General features: G+C 47.2%; 1 protein-coding gene across 2 annotated transcripts; it reads right to left on the bottom strand.

Moving 5' to 3' along the window:
* Window positions 1–5,186: 5,186 nt before the first annotated feature.
* On the bottom strand, window positions 5,187–13,910 carry Coq7 (coenzyme Q7, hydroxylase). 2 transcript variants are annotated; one of them, XM_052200505.1, is made up of 6 exons: window positions 13,755–13,909; window positions 9,925–10,103; window positions 8,683–8,797; window positions 7,698–7,837; window positions 5,909–5,977; window positions 5,187–5,414 (listed from the first exon to the last, which is right to left on the bottom strand). In XM_052200505.1, exons 1-6 carry the CDS (start codon window positions 13,825–13,827, stop codon window positions 5,337–5,339), a joined length of 654 nt encoding a protein of 217 aa, XP_052056465.1. In that variant the 5' UTR covers window positions 13,828–13,909; the 3' UTR covers window positions 5,187–5,336. The 2 variants fall into 2 exon arrangements, with proteins under 2 accessions (XP_052056465.1, XP_052056475.1); XM_052200515.1 differs by lacking the exon at window positions 5,187–5,414 and adding an exon at window positions 5,421–5,665 and having other exon boundaries at window positions 13,755–13,910.
* Window positions 13,911–14,381: the final 471 nt, after the last annotated feature.

Here is a 14,381-nt window from a genome sequence, read left to right as displayed (position 1 = left end):
ATGTGTGTGAAATAGTGGGAAAACAATAAGACATTCCCACCTTGACCAACTTTTAGTAAACAGTTCAGGTTATTTGTACCAACCTCCCTCTCCAGGACTCTCATTCTCCTGTACTGAACACCTGTAACCAAACATGCTTCACAGATCATCCATGTTACGGCAGGAGCTGGTTCTTATTTCTTTTGATGGCTGAATAATATTCCATTTTCCATAGAGGCCATTCTTCATTCAATTCCTCAACTGATGGGCATTTGGGTTGTGAGGAATCATGCTGCCATGGACACTCATGTGCAAGCATGAGTGAGCATGTTTTCATTTCTGTTGGTTTAACCTTAGGTATGTTAATTCAACTACATGACTGAGGAGTTGCCAGACCGCTTCCCAAAGCAGCAGGACCACTGACCTCGTGGCTATCTGCTATCTGCTATCAACCTGAAGGTTGCAGTTCCTCTGCATCCTCACTAATGCTTCCCATTCGGTTGCCCTTGAAAGACCCCAACTCAATGTTTTTAGACCCATAAACAACTAGGCCAGCATAGAGTAACTTGTTTTTCTGCTTTCAGCTTGAGAAAGATAGCCCACCCTGTTCTAGTTCCAATGTTTAACTATACAATGCGCCAAGGACGTTTGCTCCAGATAATCTCTAACCTTCCTTAAGGCATAAACTATTGCCTGACTTCTTCATTCTGTACTTCCCCATTCCATGCATAATTTGTCCTCCACTCCCCGCCTTGTGAATTGTGTCCTCCACCCGTTGTCTTGTGATTTTTCCCCCTTTAAATACCTCTGACTTTAGTTGCACAGGGTTCCACAGTCCTCTACTCCTGCGCGGTGTATGGCTGTGGACCCCAGAGCTCTGGAATAAAAGAAACCCTTATGTTATTGCATCAAGACCGTTTCTCGAGAGTGATATGGGTGTCGCTTTCCGAGGTGTGGGGTGCTGGGGCACCCTCTGTTTTGGGGGGGTCTTACACCCTAACAACTAATGATCACGAACATCCTTTCTTAGCTGATCGTCCATAAAATTCTATCTCCTCTGAAGTAATGGCTACTCAGATCCTTTGCCTATTTTTCAGTTGAGCTGTTTCTTTTTCTGGTGCTTTAAGGCTCTTTGTGTATTCTTTTTGAGGGGAGGGAGTTTGAAACGGGGTCACTCTGCATAAAGCAGCTTGTCCTGAGACTCGCTGTGTAAACCAGGTTGGCATTCAATTCAGAGACACACCTGCCTCTGCCTCCTGAGTGCTAGGATTAAAGTCTTGAGCCACCCATGCCTGGTTTCTTTGTGTACTATAGAGATGAGTGTCTTATCAGGTAAATAATTTGCAAATACTTTTCCTCTCTTACATTTTTTTCTCAGTGCCTTGATTGTTAAGGTGTAGGATTTTAGTTTTAGTTTTGACGGAGTCTAGTAACAGGTTTCATTGCTTGACCTTTGACAGGTATGGTAGGCTTGCTTTAAGTTATGGTGTTTTATTGCAGCGATAAAAAGCAAACTAAGATACATGTAGATTCGTAGTGTGCTTTAAGTTAACTTTTATATATGCTGTAAAGGCCAAACTCTTCTTGGTTTTGTTCTGAGAAAGTCTCACTATGTAGCCCTTGACTGGTCTGCATTCACCGTATAGACCAGGCTAGCCTCAAACCCACAGAGATCCGTCTGCCTCTGCCTCCTGAGTGTTGGGACTAACTAAATATGTGCACCACTGCACCTGACTTCAAACTCACTCTTTTCATATGATAGAAACCCAATTGGTACCTTTAAAATCATTAACAAATCACAGGCAAACGGCCTCTGTCAGTCTTTGGTGACATGAATCCCCACTGGATTTCTGCTGAGACACACAATGAGTCTCCAGTGAGCAGTTATTTGAAAGCAAACTTTAATACAAGAGTTAGTTCTTCATTCACCTGCTCTTCACTGAGCACCTATTATGTGAGACTCAAAGAGCTAGAGCTCACAGATTGAAATACTAATAAAGGTCACCCAGGGCCAGGCAGGAGCCGGGGCTGTTGGTCTTAATCTCATGACCTTGACTGGATCAACCACAGTTAGTGAAGATCTCTGTGCAAGGGTCTGTAGGAGCATTTTAGGAACATCAGGTCAGGAGGGTGAATGAATCCTCTGATGGAGTTGAAACACAATACTGAGGATGTGAAAAGTAGGAGGTGGGGCCTCGATGGAAGAAGTAGCTTGCTGGGGGCATGTCCTAGGGCTATATCCCCACATGTCCTCTTCCTGTTTCCCTCTCTTGGCTTCCTGTTTACAATGGAGAAACTTCCTTTCTCTACCACAGAGCAGGCCTAAGTATGGCCTAAGCAACCAAGGACTGAAAACATCCCAAGTCTTTACTTCTTCAATTTATTCTCCCAGAGATTTTGGCCACAGAGACAGACCCTGGGCAACTACAGCGGGCTTCTTCAAGGGTGACGCTGGAGTTTGAACTTGAGTGGGGGTGGTGAGGGATTTGACGGCCACTGTCTCAGAAGGTGTTCTAGGCCGACCCAGCCACTGCGAAGAACATCAGACAGGCCTGTGGGTGGCATCTGTGAGGAGCACAAGGAGGCCAGGGGCTAGAGCAGAGTGAGGCAGGGATGTGCCCAGAAGGCCAGGTCACTTGGAATCCTCTTCACCACCATGGGAACTTTGCAAAAGAGCCGTGGGAGTGAGCTGAGCTGGCTTCCTGCTGCCAGCGTGAAGATAGACTGTGGGAGGACAAGACTACGCAGGAAGCTTCTGGACCGGAAGTGACTGGTTGGGTCCTGATGGAACACGAAAGGCGGTAGACTGGTTTTCATGTATCAATATCACATCCAGAACAACTAGAGGGAGGTGACATTAACTATCAGGGAGGCCACTGTGGAAGCCGACTTGGAGAGACAGGGAGGCAAGGTGTTCGCCTTGTGGCACTTTGTGAAAATGTTTCAACTTCTAAATGGAGGCATTGGGTAGACAGCTGGACAATAGGAAGCCAAGACAACACGGACAATGAGACAGCCATGGCAGGAGGGTAAGCAGGAGGGTGTGGGCACACCTGGGGTTTATGGCACTAAGAGAGCAGGGGTGGAGAGGGCGAGCCAGGAGAGCCTTCAGAGTGGTTCTCGGGTCTTGTTTTCATCATTCACCACCTGCTTGGAAGCATCACCCTTAGTATGTCATCCGCTTCCCTCCCTCCCACTTTCCTCCCTCCCACTTCCCTTCCTTTAAATGGGCACCTAATGTGTACTAGGACAACAGATCTTTCTCAGGAGAGAAAGAATGGCTACTAATGAGACAGACACAGCAGAACCTGAGCTTGGCCAGAGACCTGATAGTAATCCACGCGGAGGAACCTACAGTCATCGTTTACCCTTGCTTAATGTCTTACTATTATGGTCACAAAGTTCAAATCACTGTTGTTGCTTTTTTCTTTACGTTCATCTTTATTTATGTGTGTATGCTCTGGTCCTGGGTGTGAGGACGTTCGACCCCGTGGAGCTGGAGGTATGGACGGTCGGTTGGTCGGGGTCCTCTGGAAGAGAAGCAAATGATCTTAACCGCTGAGCCATCTCTCCAGCCCCTTGTTTTGTTTTCTTGATACAGGGCCTCACTATGGACCCTTCTTTGGCCCTAAATTTGTAATCCTCCTGCCTCAGCCTCCAGAGGGTTGAATCCACTGAACAGCAGGGAAGAGGCTGCAGCACGGAAACTATCTGGTGGCCACCATCCTGCAAAGCCAGAGGTACTGCTGCAAGCCCAGCTCAGCCAGGCTCTGCCGAGGGGCTGCTGACAAGCGGGCGCTGGCTATGGGGCCAGTGCAACTAGGGCAAAAGTTCCCTCTGCAAGTTCCATTTTTTTTCTTGCTGTATTGCTCAGATTGACCTCCGACTCCTGCCTTAGCCTCCCAGGGAAGCATCAAGGGACATTCTGCTGTGAGAGGGGGACCGTGATTTTTTTTTTTTTATTATTGGTTTTTGTATTTGATGGGGTTGGGGTCTTGCTACGTAGCCGACTGGCCTCCGGCTCATGAAGATCTATCTCCCTCTGCTTCCCATGGTTGGGATTACAGGCAGCCACCACCACACTGTGCTTGGTCCTGGGTTTTGTTTTTGTTTTGTTTTGTTTTTTAATATATTTTGAAAATTTAAAATAATAAAATAGTTCACAGAACTGATGAATTTTAGTCAGTATGGCTTATTTGGAGGTAGCAGACCTTGCCAAAATTATAATTCATTGTAAATAACCCACAGCTCTGTATGTTAGTGTGGTTGTCTGGGTGTCATGTATGCTGTCCTCAAACTTGATATGTGCTGAGGCTAACCCTGGACTACTGCAGATCCTCCTGCCTCCACCTCCAACATGCTAGGATTACAGGCCTGCACCACCACACCCAACTTAAGTATATTTTATGATTGGGGTAATGCCATCTTGCATTAGTAGTCTGCAAGGACTGCTATTAAAATACTGTTGGCTCAGGAGCTTGTGAACAACAAAAACTCGTTTGCAGTTCTGGAGGCTGTGAAGGCCAAGATCAAGGTGCCAACAGGTTAGTGTCCAGGGATGGGGACTGTGGGTCTCCCCAGGCCTCTTTTTTCATAACCCCACTCCTGAGGACTCTACCCCCTTATCTACCACCTCCCAGCCTCCTCTCCCTTCAAGTGTCTTCTCTGGGGCGAGGGATTCACCACCTCCTAATACCATCGGCTCGGAGTGAGGATTTTCAGGAGACACAGCTACCACAGTGCTTTGCCATGTCTCTCTGAAATCAGAATGCGCAGCAGCTCCCTGGATAGACTTCCCAGTCAGGCTTAGCCCATCTTATACAGCCTAATGTCTTAAATGACTTTTCTTTTTTTTTTTTTACCTGCAAACTCAATTTATTTACCTCATAAAGAGTCCTGCAGGTGCTGGAGATGGCTCAGGGTTAGGAGCGAGCACCTGCTGCTCTTGCAGGGGACTTGAGTTTGATCCCAGCTCACAACTGCCTGTTACTCGCTCCGGGGATCCAACACTCCCTTCTGGCCTCCACAGACATCCAAACAGATGCACACACACACAGAGAAATAAAAGTAAAATACATCTTTAAAAAACGTCTGATAAGTAATGAATGGCTTGTTCTTGATGTCGTAGGTCCGAATTAACTATAGGACCAAGGTGCTCTATAAGGTGAGCAAAGTGAGTTAGCCTTACAGCACAAGAATACCAAGGAAACCTGCGCCAAAGAGTTTTATTGACAAACAACATCACAACCCCCAAACACCACCGCTTGTATTAACAAAACGCACACAGTGATAATTGTACAGTTCCTCACTCCTTAAGTTACGACCATCTTTTCTAGAAATGGATCAATACACACACTTTAAAACCTCTCTGATAAATAGATGGCTGCGCTGCACCCGGCCTGGATAAACCTCTTCAGCAAGGCATACGCGGGAGCCTGTGGAGAACAAAAGGCTGCGATGTAGCTGGGTGGTCGAGTGTTGTCTAACACAGACGGTACCCTGAGCTTGGAAAAGAAGCAAACAGAGCAAGAGGTATGTCCAGTGGTAGAGTGCTTGCCTAGCAGGGCCCTGGATCCAACGCCAGCCCCGAAACAAACAACAATGAAACGCCACGAGGCATGTTTCAGATGTCAGGCCTGGACTCACTGGCAGGGCAGGGTTTGGATTCCTCTGGATAAAACAGTATCTGGGAAATGATTTAATTTGAAACAAAAGCCATTCAGAATTCTAGAAGCGTCTATGGCCACTGAACCCCTGGGTTGTTTCTTGGGACAGTAGCAGAGCAGGACACAGGAGCCTCACCATGGACGGGGGCTGAGCTGTGTGCTTTCTGTCAAGTACCTGTTTCCCTGCCTTCTGACCTTTACTTTCAAATGTCCCCTCCACCTTTAAAATGGTCCCCAGAGCACCACGGTGCTGGTCAGCCTACCAGCTCTGCATCGTGGTCCAAGCCTGTGTCGTGGTGCTCAAGCTCCTCATCTCGAAACTGCTTGATGACCTGGGAGGAAAAGGAATCGAAAACCGAGGTAAGTCAGCTCCCCAGCTCCCCCGTGGCTCATCCTGTCTCCAGGCCAGAGCTTCGTGCCCTAGCATACGGCTACACCTGATGTGCTTTTTCAGTGAAGGACAAGAGTTCATCACGCTGTCACTCCAGTGGGGCGAACAGCCTTGCAAGAGTGAACCATGGCTGTGGCTCTAATAAGACTTATTTACGAAACAAGCTTGGCCCAGGCTCGAGTCTGCCAGCTGCTGATTCAGGTTTTAAAAAGTGAGAGCTCTTGCCATCTTAGCAACTGCTCTACTGCTGGTTAGAAACACCATGACCAAAGCAGCTCTTACAAAGGAAAGCATTTAACTGGGGGCTTGCCTACAGTTTCCGAGGTTTAGTTCATTATCAGCATAGCAGGAAGCATGGCAGCACTTTGGTGCTGGAGCAGAGGCTGAGAGCTACATCCTGACGTGCAGACCAAGAGAGCGACTCTGCGTCTGGCTTGGGCTTTGCAAACTTAAAGCCCACCCCCAATAATATACTTCTCCAACAAGGCCACACCTCCTAATCCTTCTCAAATAATACTACTCCCCAATAGCTAAGCACTCAAATATGGGAAGCTATGGGGGTCATGTTCATTGAAACCACCACATGGCCAAGTACAGTAACGTGCACTTACAACCCCAGCACCTGGAAGGCAGAGGTGGGGGGGGGGGGCAAGAGTCAAGGCAAGCCTTTGTCTCAAAAGCAGAACAAACAGAATCTAAGTAAATGTACTGTTAGGGAGAGAGCTGGGGGAGAGTGCTAGGGGATGGCCACCAGGCAGGAGGATACGCTGAAGCTGCTAGTTTAAGACCAGCCTGGGCCAAATAGTTCCTTCTTTCCTATAGAGGATTACCAGAAGAAAATCACTCAACCTGTAGAGTTGATCATTGTTTGTTTGTTTTTTTAATTTTATTTTTAGGATTATAAGTTAACTAAAGCATTGCTCCCGTCCCTTTCCTCCCTCCAAATCTTTCCATACAGTTCTCTCCACTCTCTTTCAAGTTCAGGGCCTCTCTTTTCACTCGTTACTATTGCATGTGTATATGTATTTGTCTACACATATTTAAATCTGACCTGCTCTGTCCGTATAATGCCACCTGTATGTATGCTTTCAGGGCTGACCTTTAGGCACTGGACAAATGCTGAGCTCTTCCCCGGAGAAGGCCGCCTCTCCCACCTCAGCTTTCCTCACTGCTTACGGTTCTCTGTGTAGGGGTGAGGCCTTATGGTTCTCTGTGTAGGGGTGAGGCCTTACAGTTCTCTGTGTAGGGGTGAGGCCTTACGGTTCTCTGTGTAGGGGTGAGGCCTTATGGTTCTCTGTGTAGGGGTGAGGCCTTATGGTTCTCTGTGTAGGGGTGAGGCCTTATGGTTCTCTGTGTAGGGGTGAGGCCTTATGATTCTCTGTGTAGGGGTGAGGCCTTACAGTTCTCTGTGTAGGGGTGAGGCCTTGTAAATTTTCTCTGTCTAGTTAGCATGTTAGCTGATTCATCCTTGATCACCTCGCGCTGTAGAATCATGGATGTGCATAGGCCACATAGACCTTTACTAGGGACAGTTCTGAGCTGTATGACCTGTCTCTCTTGTAGAAGAGATGCCCCGCCCTCTACCCCAGCTGTCTAAGCCCCCGTCTCCTAAGTACCTGTCACCTGCCCTTTCTCCCCTCCAATAGTGCCGTCAGTCTGACCTGGAGCAGCTCCTCATACTTCTCAGCGTCGTCTTCCATCAGCGTGCGGATCTGGTTGTTGTAGTGATGAGCAATGGACTCTTCTACTGCCACGGTGCAGGCCATTGCTCCTTCCTTCCCCAGCAAGGCAGTTCCTGCCCCTGCAACCATCAAATAAAGTCAAGCCACACGCTGCTGGTCATTTGGGAGGCATCCTGACATCTGGCTTGATAACTCTATGGGAGGGAGGGCTGTGTTGTGCTTCTCGGGGTGTCTAATGGCACCCAATATCTACCCTCTAGATGTCAGCAGTACCTGCTGATCATAAGCACGGGACATTTAGATATTCCCATGAATCCCTTTAAACAGTCACCCCGAGTTGAGAAGCTGCTGTCACAAAGCTCTTTTTGAATGGATTTCTTTTTTAATTTGGTTGTTTTGTTTTGTTTGAGACAAGATCTCACTAGGAAACCCAAGTTAACCTGGAACTTCCTGTGTTGCCTAGGCTTGTAGTCTCCCTCCTTCTGCCTCTGCCAGTATTGAGATTGCGGCACACAACACCATGTGGACTCAATAAGGCCTGACCCTCTGCAGAGAGCTGGTCTTCCGTGTGTGTGTGTGTGTGTGTGTGTGTGTGTGTGTGTTATGGAACTCACTTTGTACACTAAACTGGCCTCACACTCAGATCTGCCTGCCTCTGCCTCCTGAGTGCTGGTGTTAAGGGTGGGTACCACCCTCCCGCCCTCAGGCTGTTCTCAGGTCAGGATCCTCAGAACACAGCATCGGGCTGTGGCTGCACGATCCTAGCTTCCCTCTGTGTGTTAATCATACCATCTGTTTATAAAAGTGATGGCTCTATCTTAAAATAATATAAGCAAAGAAAATTCAATCAACTTCATCAACTTCTATTTAGCTTTAGGAAAACACACAATAGCTTTTAGAAGGTTGGCTGAGGCCATGACAAGGGCCCAGAGGCATGAGGAGCAGCTGCTGGACACACACATACCCAGGGCAAAGCCTGCCACGTTCCACAAGGGCATCAGAACCGTAGGCCGGACCCTGAACGCAATCATCAACTCGTTGAACTTTTTCAAATGGTTCTTTTCTTGATCCCACATTTTCTGGGGGGGACACAAAAAGAGGCATTACAGGGACATGGCACACTGAGCACACAAGAGGTAATAAAGAATTGGTGTAATGCTGTCTTCCATCCCCTTAAGTATCCATGAGATAACAGCAAAACACAGAAGAATCTCTCAAAAAAGAAAGGCGCCTGCAAGGTAAACGAAGAAGCAAGGCCTCAGACATAGCTAAGTGTGCCACCTCCAGACCCTCAGACACCTCAGTGACCACACAGTCAGCTTGCACAGTGAGCCATCTACAAGTCCAGGTTCCGAGCCACTGGCTCAAGCAACCATAAGAGAAAATAATGAAAAAACAAAAAGCAAAACAACAAAAAGAAACTGTGTCCTGAAAACTCACAGACTGTTCTCAATAGGAAACAGGACAGCCAATGAGAGGCACTCTCCTGGCATGGGGACTCTTCAAAGGAGAGATGTGCAGGGCCACAAGCCATCTTACACATGGGATGGGCTCTGGGGACTGGGATCTGCAGGGAATCTAAAGGGACACATGCTAAGGCACCATATGTCACGGTGCTCTACAGGAGCTTGTTTATTCCCCAGACAAACCCAGGGAGTTGAGGGTGACCAGGCTAGTTTGCACACAAGGAAATGAAAACATAGAGGTCTTGTGAGGTCAAGTAGGTGAGAGGGCTGGAAAGGAAACCTAGATCTTTGGGACTATTAACCCCTCTCTCTGACACTCTGTGCTAGGACAAGTCTACGACAACCTCCTGGCACATGGAACATACTTCTAATGGGATTTTCAGCCTTTTCTGCGATGAAACATTAACACTACAAATACACTCAATTTTCAGATCCAATTTCTTTCTCTCTTACTTTTCCCCTCTCTCCATTCTTTCTTTCTAACCTGGAACTTTCTATGTAGATTAGACTGGCCTCAAAGTCCCAGAGATCACCCTATCTCTGGCTCCCAAGTGCTGGGATTACGGGCATGCGCCACCACACCCAGCCATGTTCAATGTATATCCCTGCTTTCAGATAACAGAGTATCTGCTTTGTTCCACAGTGCCTCCCTTGGGAGCACACAGCCAAAGGTGATGCCTGAGGGCTTCAGATACACCGCCAGGGCAATAGACCAGGCAGAGACTTAGGGAAGAACCTACCTGAATGACAGGGCCAACACTGGTCCGGCCGAGCACGGCCATTTGCCCTGCATAGATGCGGTTTGCTCCATATTCACCAGCGTGATCCACCCGAATTATTCGATCCACGGCTGCCCGGTTAATATTGTCTAAAGTCATTCCTGAACTGTGACATCTGATGATGAGGCCTCTTCCATAAGCTGCAATGAAAGTGCAATTGGCCGTCTCTCATTATCCAAAGACCACTGACATTTGTGAAAACACAGCTACTTGTGTGCATGTGTTGACGTGCACGTGGCAGTCAGAGGACAGCTTGCAGGAATTGTTTCTCCCCGTCCTCCTTGTAGGGCCCGGCCGTTATGCTGGACAGCAAGCACCTTTACCCACTGAGTCATACCGCTGGCCTGTTGCCTTTTTACCGACAGAATGAAAGACGCGTTAGAACAAGCCTGAGGGCTGGACACATCTATCTATCTGCGTTCTTTATTACCTGCAATGCTCAAACCCAAAAGACTTCACCTAAAGACCGGGACTTCTTTCTGGCTTTACTTTAAACATATGGTGATCTGGAAAGACTGAAACCTGTCCTCACCAGGCAGCTGACATGACAGCTGCTTTGGGAAAGGGAGGCTCCCCTCCCAAGCTGTAACGCAGAAGCCCCTGGAGTGCACCCAAAGCCACAATGCTCTCCCCGAGTCTCCATGGAAAGGGGCCAGTGCTGATACTCTGAAAAAGCTCAGGGTACAAAGCCTGGCAACCTGAGTTGGGACTTCAACATTAATACGACAGACGGGTGACTGAGATCCTGCCTGACAAGGGCTGACCACAGACTAAACTCTTCTTCAAAATGTAAATTCTTCAGGAAACTAAAGGGCAAACACTTTCACTATACTCTCCAAGCCCCAGACTGGAAGATCTTAAATGCTCACCTCCTCCCAGAAGGGACCTATGGTAACGTGTGTTCAGCCGGTATGAAAACAGAGATTCACTGGGGATAGATAGTGTTTAAAGTGTTGCAGGCTCTTTGGTTGGTATGACTACCATGTCTTTGGATGCTTCTTTTCACCTAAGCAAACTTCAACATCGAGACAATAGGTGGAAAAGTTCACATACATCTTTGGTTCTTTCATCAAGAAGATTTAAGGTCTTTGGATACAAGGCCCCCAGGCAGGCTTGGAGAATCTGGTGTGTATGTGTGCCATAGCTGGGAACGTGAGCTTTGCTACCAAATCGAATTTGAAATGCTGTATCTATTTATTATGGGGCTGGAGATCAAGCCTGCCCTGAGCTACATCAACAGCCCTGGGACAAATAGCACACTGTGAGCAAAGGAACGTGGATTCTGCAGGAGCGGGACCAGCTTTGGTCTCCTGCGCATGATGTGCTCTGCCTCACCCAGCTCAGTGACTCTAACTGAACAGAAAGCAGACACAGCACCTCAGCTCTCCCGCTGAGTGTAAGACACCAACCACTCCAAACTGTCTTCAGACAGTGGGGCTCTATGGTCTGAGGCCCATATTTCATGGGACAGTGATGGGACACACCAGGGACCTGTTCCATTCCTGTGTCCAAGTTCAAGGGCCTGTGCTTCTAGCCAGCTTGTCTCCTTGCAGAAAGCAGTGTCTGAAGGCAGACTTGATGAGCCAGTGGGACTTCTCAACACAATCTTGTTTGCTTGTACTCTTATTTTTTAGCAAAGAAAGTTCAAGGCAACCCATTATTCCTTTTTTAAAAAGTATATTAAAGAATAAGAAGGGGGCTGGTGAGATGGCTCAACGGTTAAAAGCACTGACTGTTCTTCCAGAGGTCCTGAGTTCAATTCCCAGCAACCACCTGGTGGCTCACAACCATCTGTAATGGGATCCGATGCCCTCTTCTGGTGTGTCTGAAGAGAGTAACAGTGTACTCAGATAAATAATAAATAAATCTTTAAAAAGAAAAAAAAAAAGGATAACAAGGAACTGATCAGGTGGGCCAAGTTCACATGGCTGGCTTTTACGATGTGATAAACAGGATTCTTTGTAACTGAGAACACACTGGAATGTTCCCTAAACCCCAACCTCTGCACTCAGTGTCTGGGAGAGAGAGGGGAGTGTTTGTCCTTTTATCTAAGAAATCAGTATAGATATTTCTTTATTCCTGCATGAGGTGGCAGAGCTCTGTGAGTTTGAGGATATCCTGGTGAACACAGCAAGTTCCAGGTCAGCCAGTGCTAGAGTGAGGTGCTGTCTCAAAACCAAAACTAAAACCTACCCAGGAGAAAGGCTATTTTTATTTTTTTAAGGAGACACACACTTGAGGTTTTATTATTATTATTATTATTATTATTATTATTACTATTACTATTACTATTATTATGTTAAATGAAACAAAGGAAGCCAAGTTACTCATAAATGAAAACAAATAATTCTTATTGTTACCTGATCACTGGGCTAACAAGGAGCCTTGAAAGTCACATCCCTGAAATCTGACTGCCTAGTTAACACATTTTAAATACAGCTGAATCCCAGAGCTAGAAGCTCTCAAGTGTGCCATTCCAACCATGGGACCTGGGAGATTTTAAGTGGCAAATGAGAAGATTTGAAGTGTCTTACAGACACATAAATAACATACCAAGAGGCTCTTAAAAAGTCTCTTCTGATCAGTTTATCATCAAGGAAAACATCTCTATAACTGGCATGTCTTGAATAATATCCAAACACTTGCTAAGCACTCTTCTTTTCCAGAAAGAAAAATAGCCTTGGAATCAAGCCTTGGTAGGCACACACAGTAGTATCTAATGAAGTTTCGTATCTTGTTCTCACAGTACTGATGGTGGTGGTGGTGGTGGTGCTGGGTGTATGTGTGTGTCACACACACCCACAGGCAAACCATTCATACAACAAAATATTGAGCAGAGGGCAGTAGTGGTGTGTGTGTGTGTGTGTGTGTATTATTCAACCATTTGGAGGCAGGCAATCCTGGCTTATTATTTACCATGAGGATGTGGTTTCAATGAAATTACTTAAGTCATAGTTATACAAAACCACATCTAAAACCTGCAAACAATATTGCCTTTAGGCAAAATAGAAATCTAATGCTTGAAGATTTAGTTGTGAGAAAATGACCATGATTTTCTGGGGCAGCTCACATGATAAATGATTCAGATCTGAATCCAGACCTACCTCTCTCCATTCCAAACTCAAAGCTTACCATATTTTGCAATGCAAACAGTCCCATGAGAGGCTTGATAAAAACAGACTCCAGGGCTCGAAGGAGGGCTCAGCAGTTAAGAATGTGTACTGCACTTGCAGAGAACTTGAGTTGGGCTCCTAGCACCAATATACAGGGACTCACAAACTGCCTGTTATTCTAGTTGCAGATTCAAACCCCAATTCTGGCCTCTCTGGCATTTATTGTGCGGGTAGGCGCGCACACACACACACACACACACCATGTGCGGGACCCAAACACACACACACACACACACCATGTGCGGGACCCAAAAATCTGCATTTATAGCAGATTGATGCTGTCGTCGGAAGGCTACTTTGCTCAGATTGATGCTGTCCTCGGAAGGCTACTTTGCTTGAGAAAGCCCCGAGAGGAGACTGGAGGGACACTGTAGGACGCTCAAATTCCACACATGCATTGACGTCACATCACAGACTGGTAATCACTTGGTCCCCCGCGGGGGGCATCCTGCAGGTCCCCGCGGGTTCCTGTCAATCAACCTGACGTACTACAAACCCCACCCTCGTGTCGCGCGCTTGTGACGCATAGACGTCTTCCCCGTGACATCCATGACCTCCACTGCAAATAGTCACCGGCGAGGAACCCCGCGCCGAACCGCGACCCCGAGCGGCCGGTACCTGAGAAGGGCCTCCGGACACCAGTGCGCAGGCGTCCCACGGAAGCAGCCGCTATCGCTCCCGCGGCGCTCATCGCTGGTGACAATGCAGCCACGGTCCAAATGCCCCGCCAATCGTGCTCTCGACTCAGGGTGATGACGCATAGATGACGCGGAGGGAGAACGAGGGTCAGCAGAAACGCCCGTAGGTCCTGGATTACACCCGATTGGTTGGAAATGACCGATGCACGTATTCTATTGGGTATGCTCCCTGTCGATCATTGGGACGTCGTAAAGGCTCCCGGTCCATTCTTAGGGTTGATGCAGAGTTGCCCTGGAGAGGCAGGCAGTTTAGGTTAGTGCTTCTCACTGTCCTAGAAAGGCGACCTGCAGGTCACTGTTTCCTCCACGTAACGAAGATTATTTTTCCCTGTTAAGAGCCTATTTACACCTGAAAATTAGTAGCAATTACCTGGTAAAACATGACAGTTTTCGGTGTAATTTTGGGTTTTACAGTTTGTTCCACGGTATTTTCCGTTCTCAATTTTTATATTGAGATTTGTTTCATTGTTCTTCATACTTTACTGGATTATTCATGGCCTGGTGCACATTAGTGATGAAGATAGCTGTGTGTTGAGGGAAGGAAATG

This window comes from Apodemus sylvaticus, chromosome 1 (genome assembly GCF_947179515.1).
Source record: "Apodemus sylvaticus chromosome 1, mApoSyl1.1, whole genome shotgun sequence".
Taxonomy (NCBI): Eukaryota; Metazoa; Chordata; class Mammalia; order Rodentia; family Muridae; genus Apodemus; species Apodemus sylvaticus.
This window is presented reverse-complemented; position numbering and strand designations above follow the sequence as displayed.

Excerpts from the sequence above, each read along its gene's own strand:
- Coq7 (XM_052200505.1), bottom strand. The coding sequence starts at position 13,827 with ATGAGCGCCGCGGGAGCGATAGCGGCTGCTTCCGTGGGACGCCTGCGC. Across the intron at positions 8,798-9,924 it reads GTGTTGGCCCTGTCATTCAG|AAAATGTGGGATCAAGAAAA; the intron begins GTAGGTTCTTCC and ends TGTCCCCCCCAG. Across the intron at positions 7,838-8,682 it reads CGTGGCAGGCTTTGCCCTGG|GGGCAGGAACTGCCTTGCTG; the intron begins GTATGTGTGTGT and ends TGATGGTTGCAG.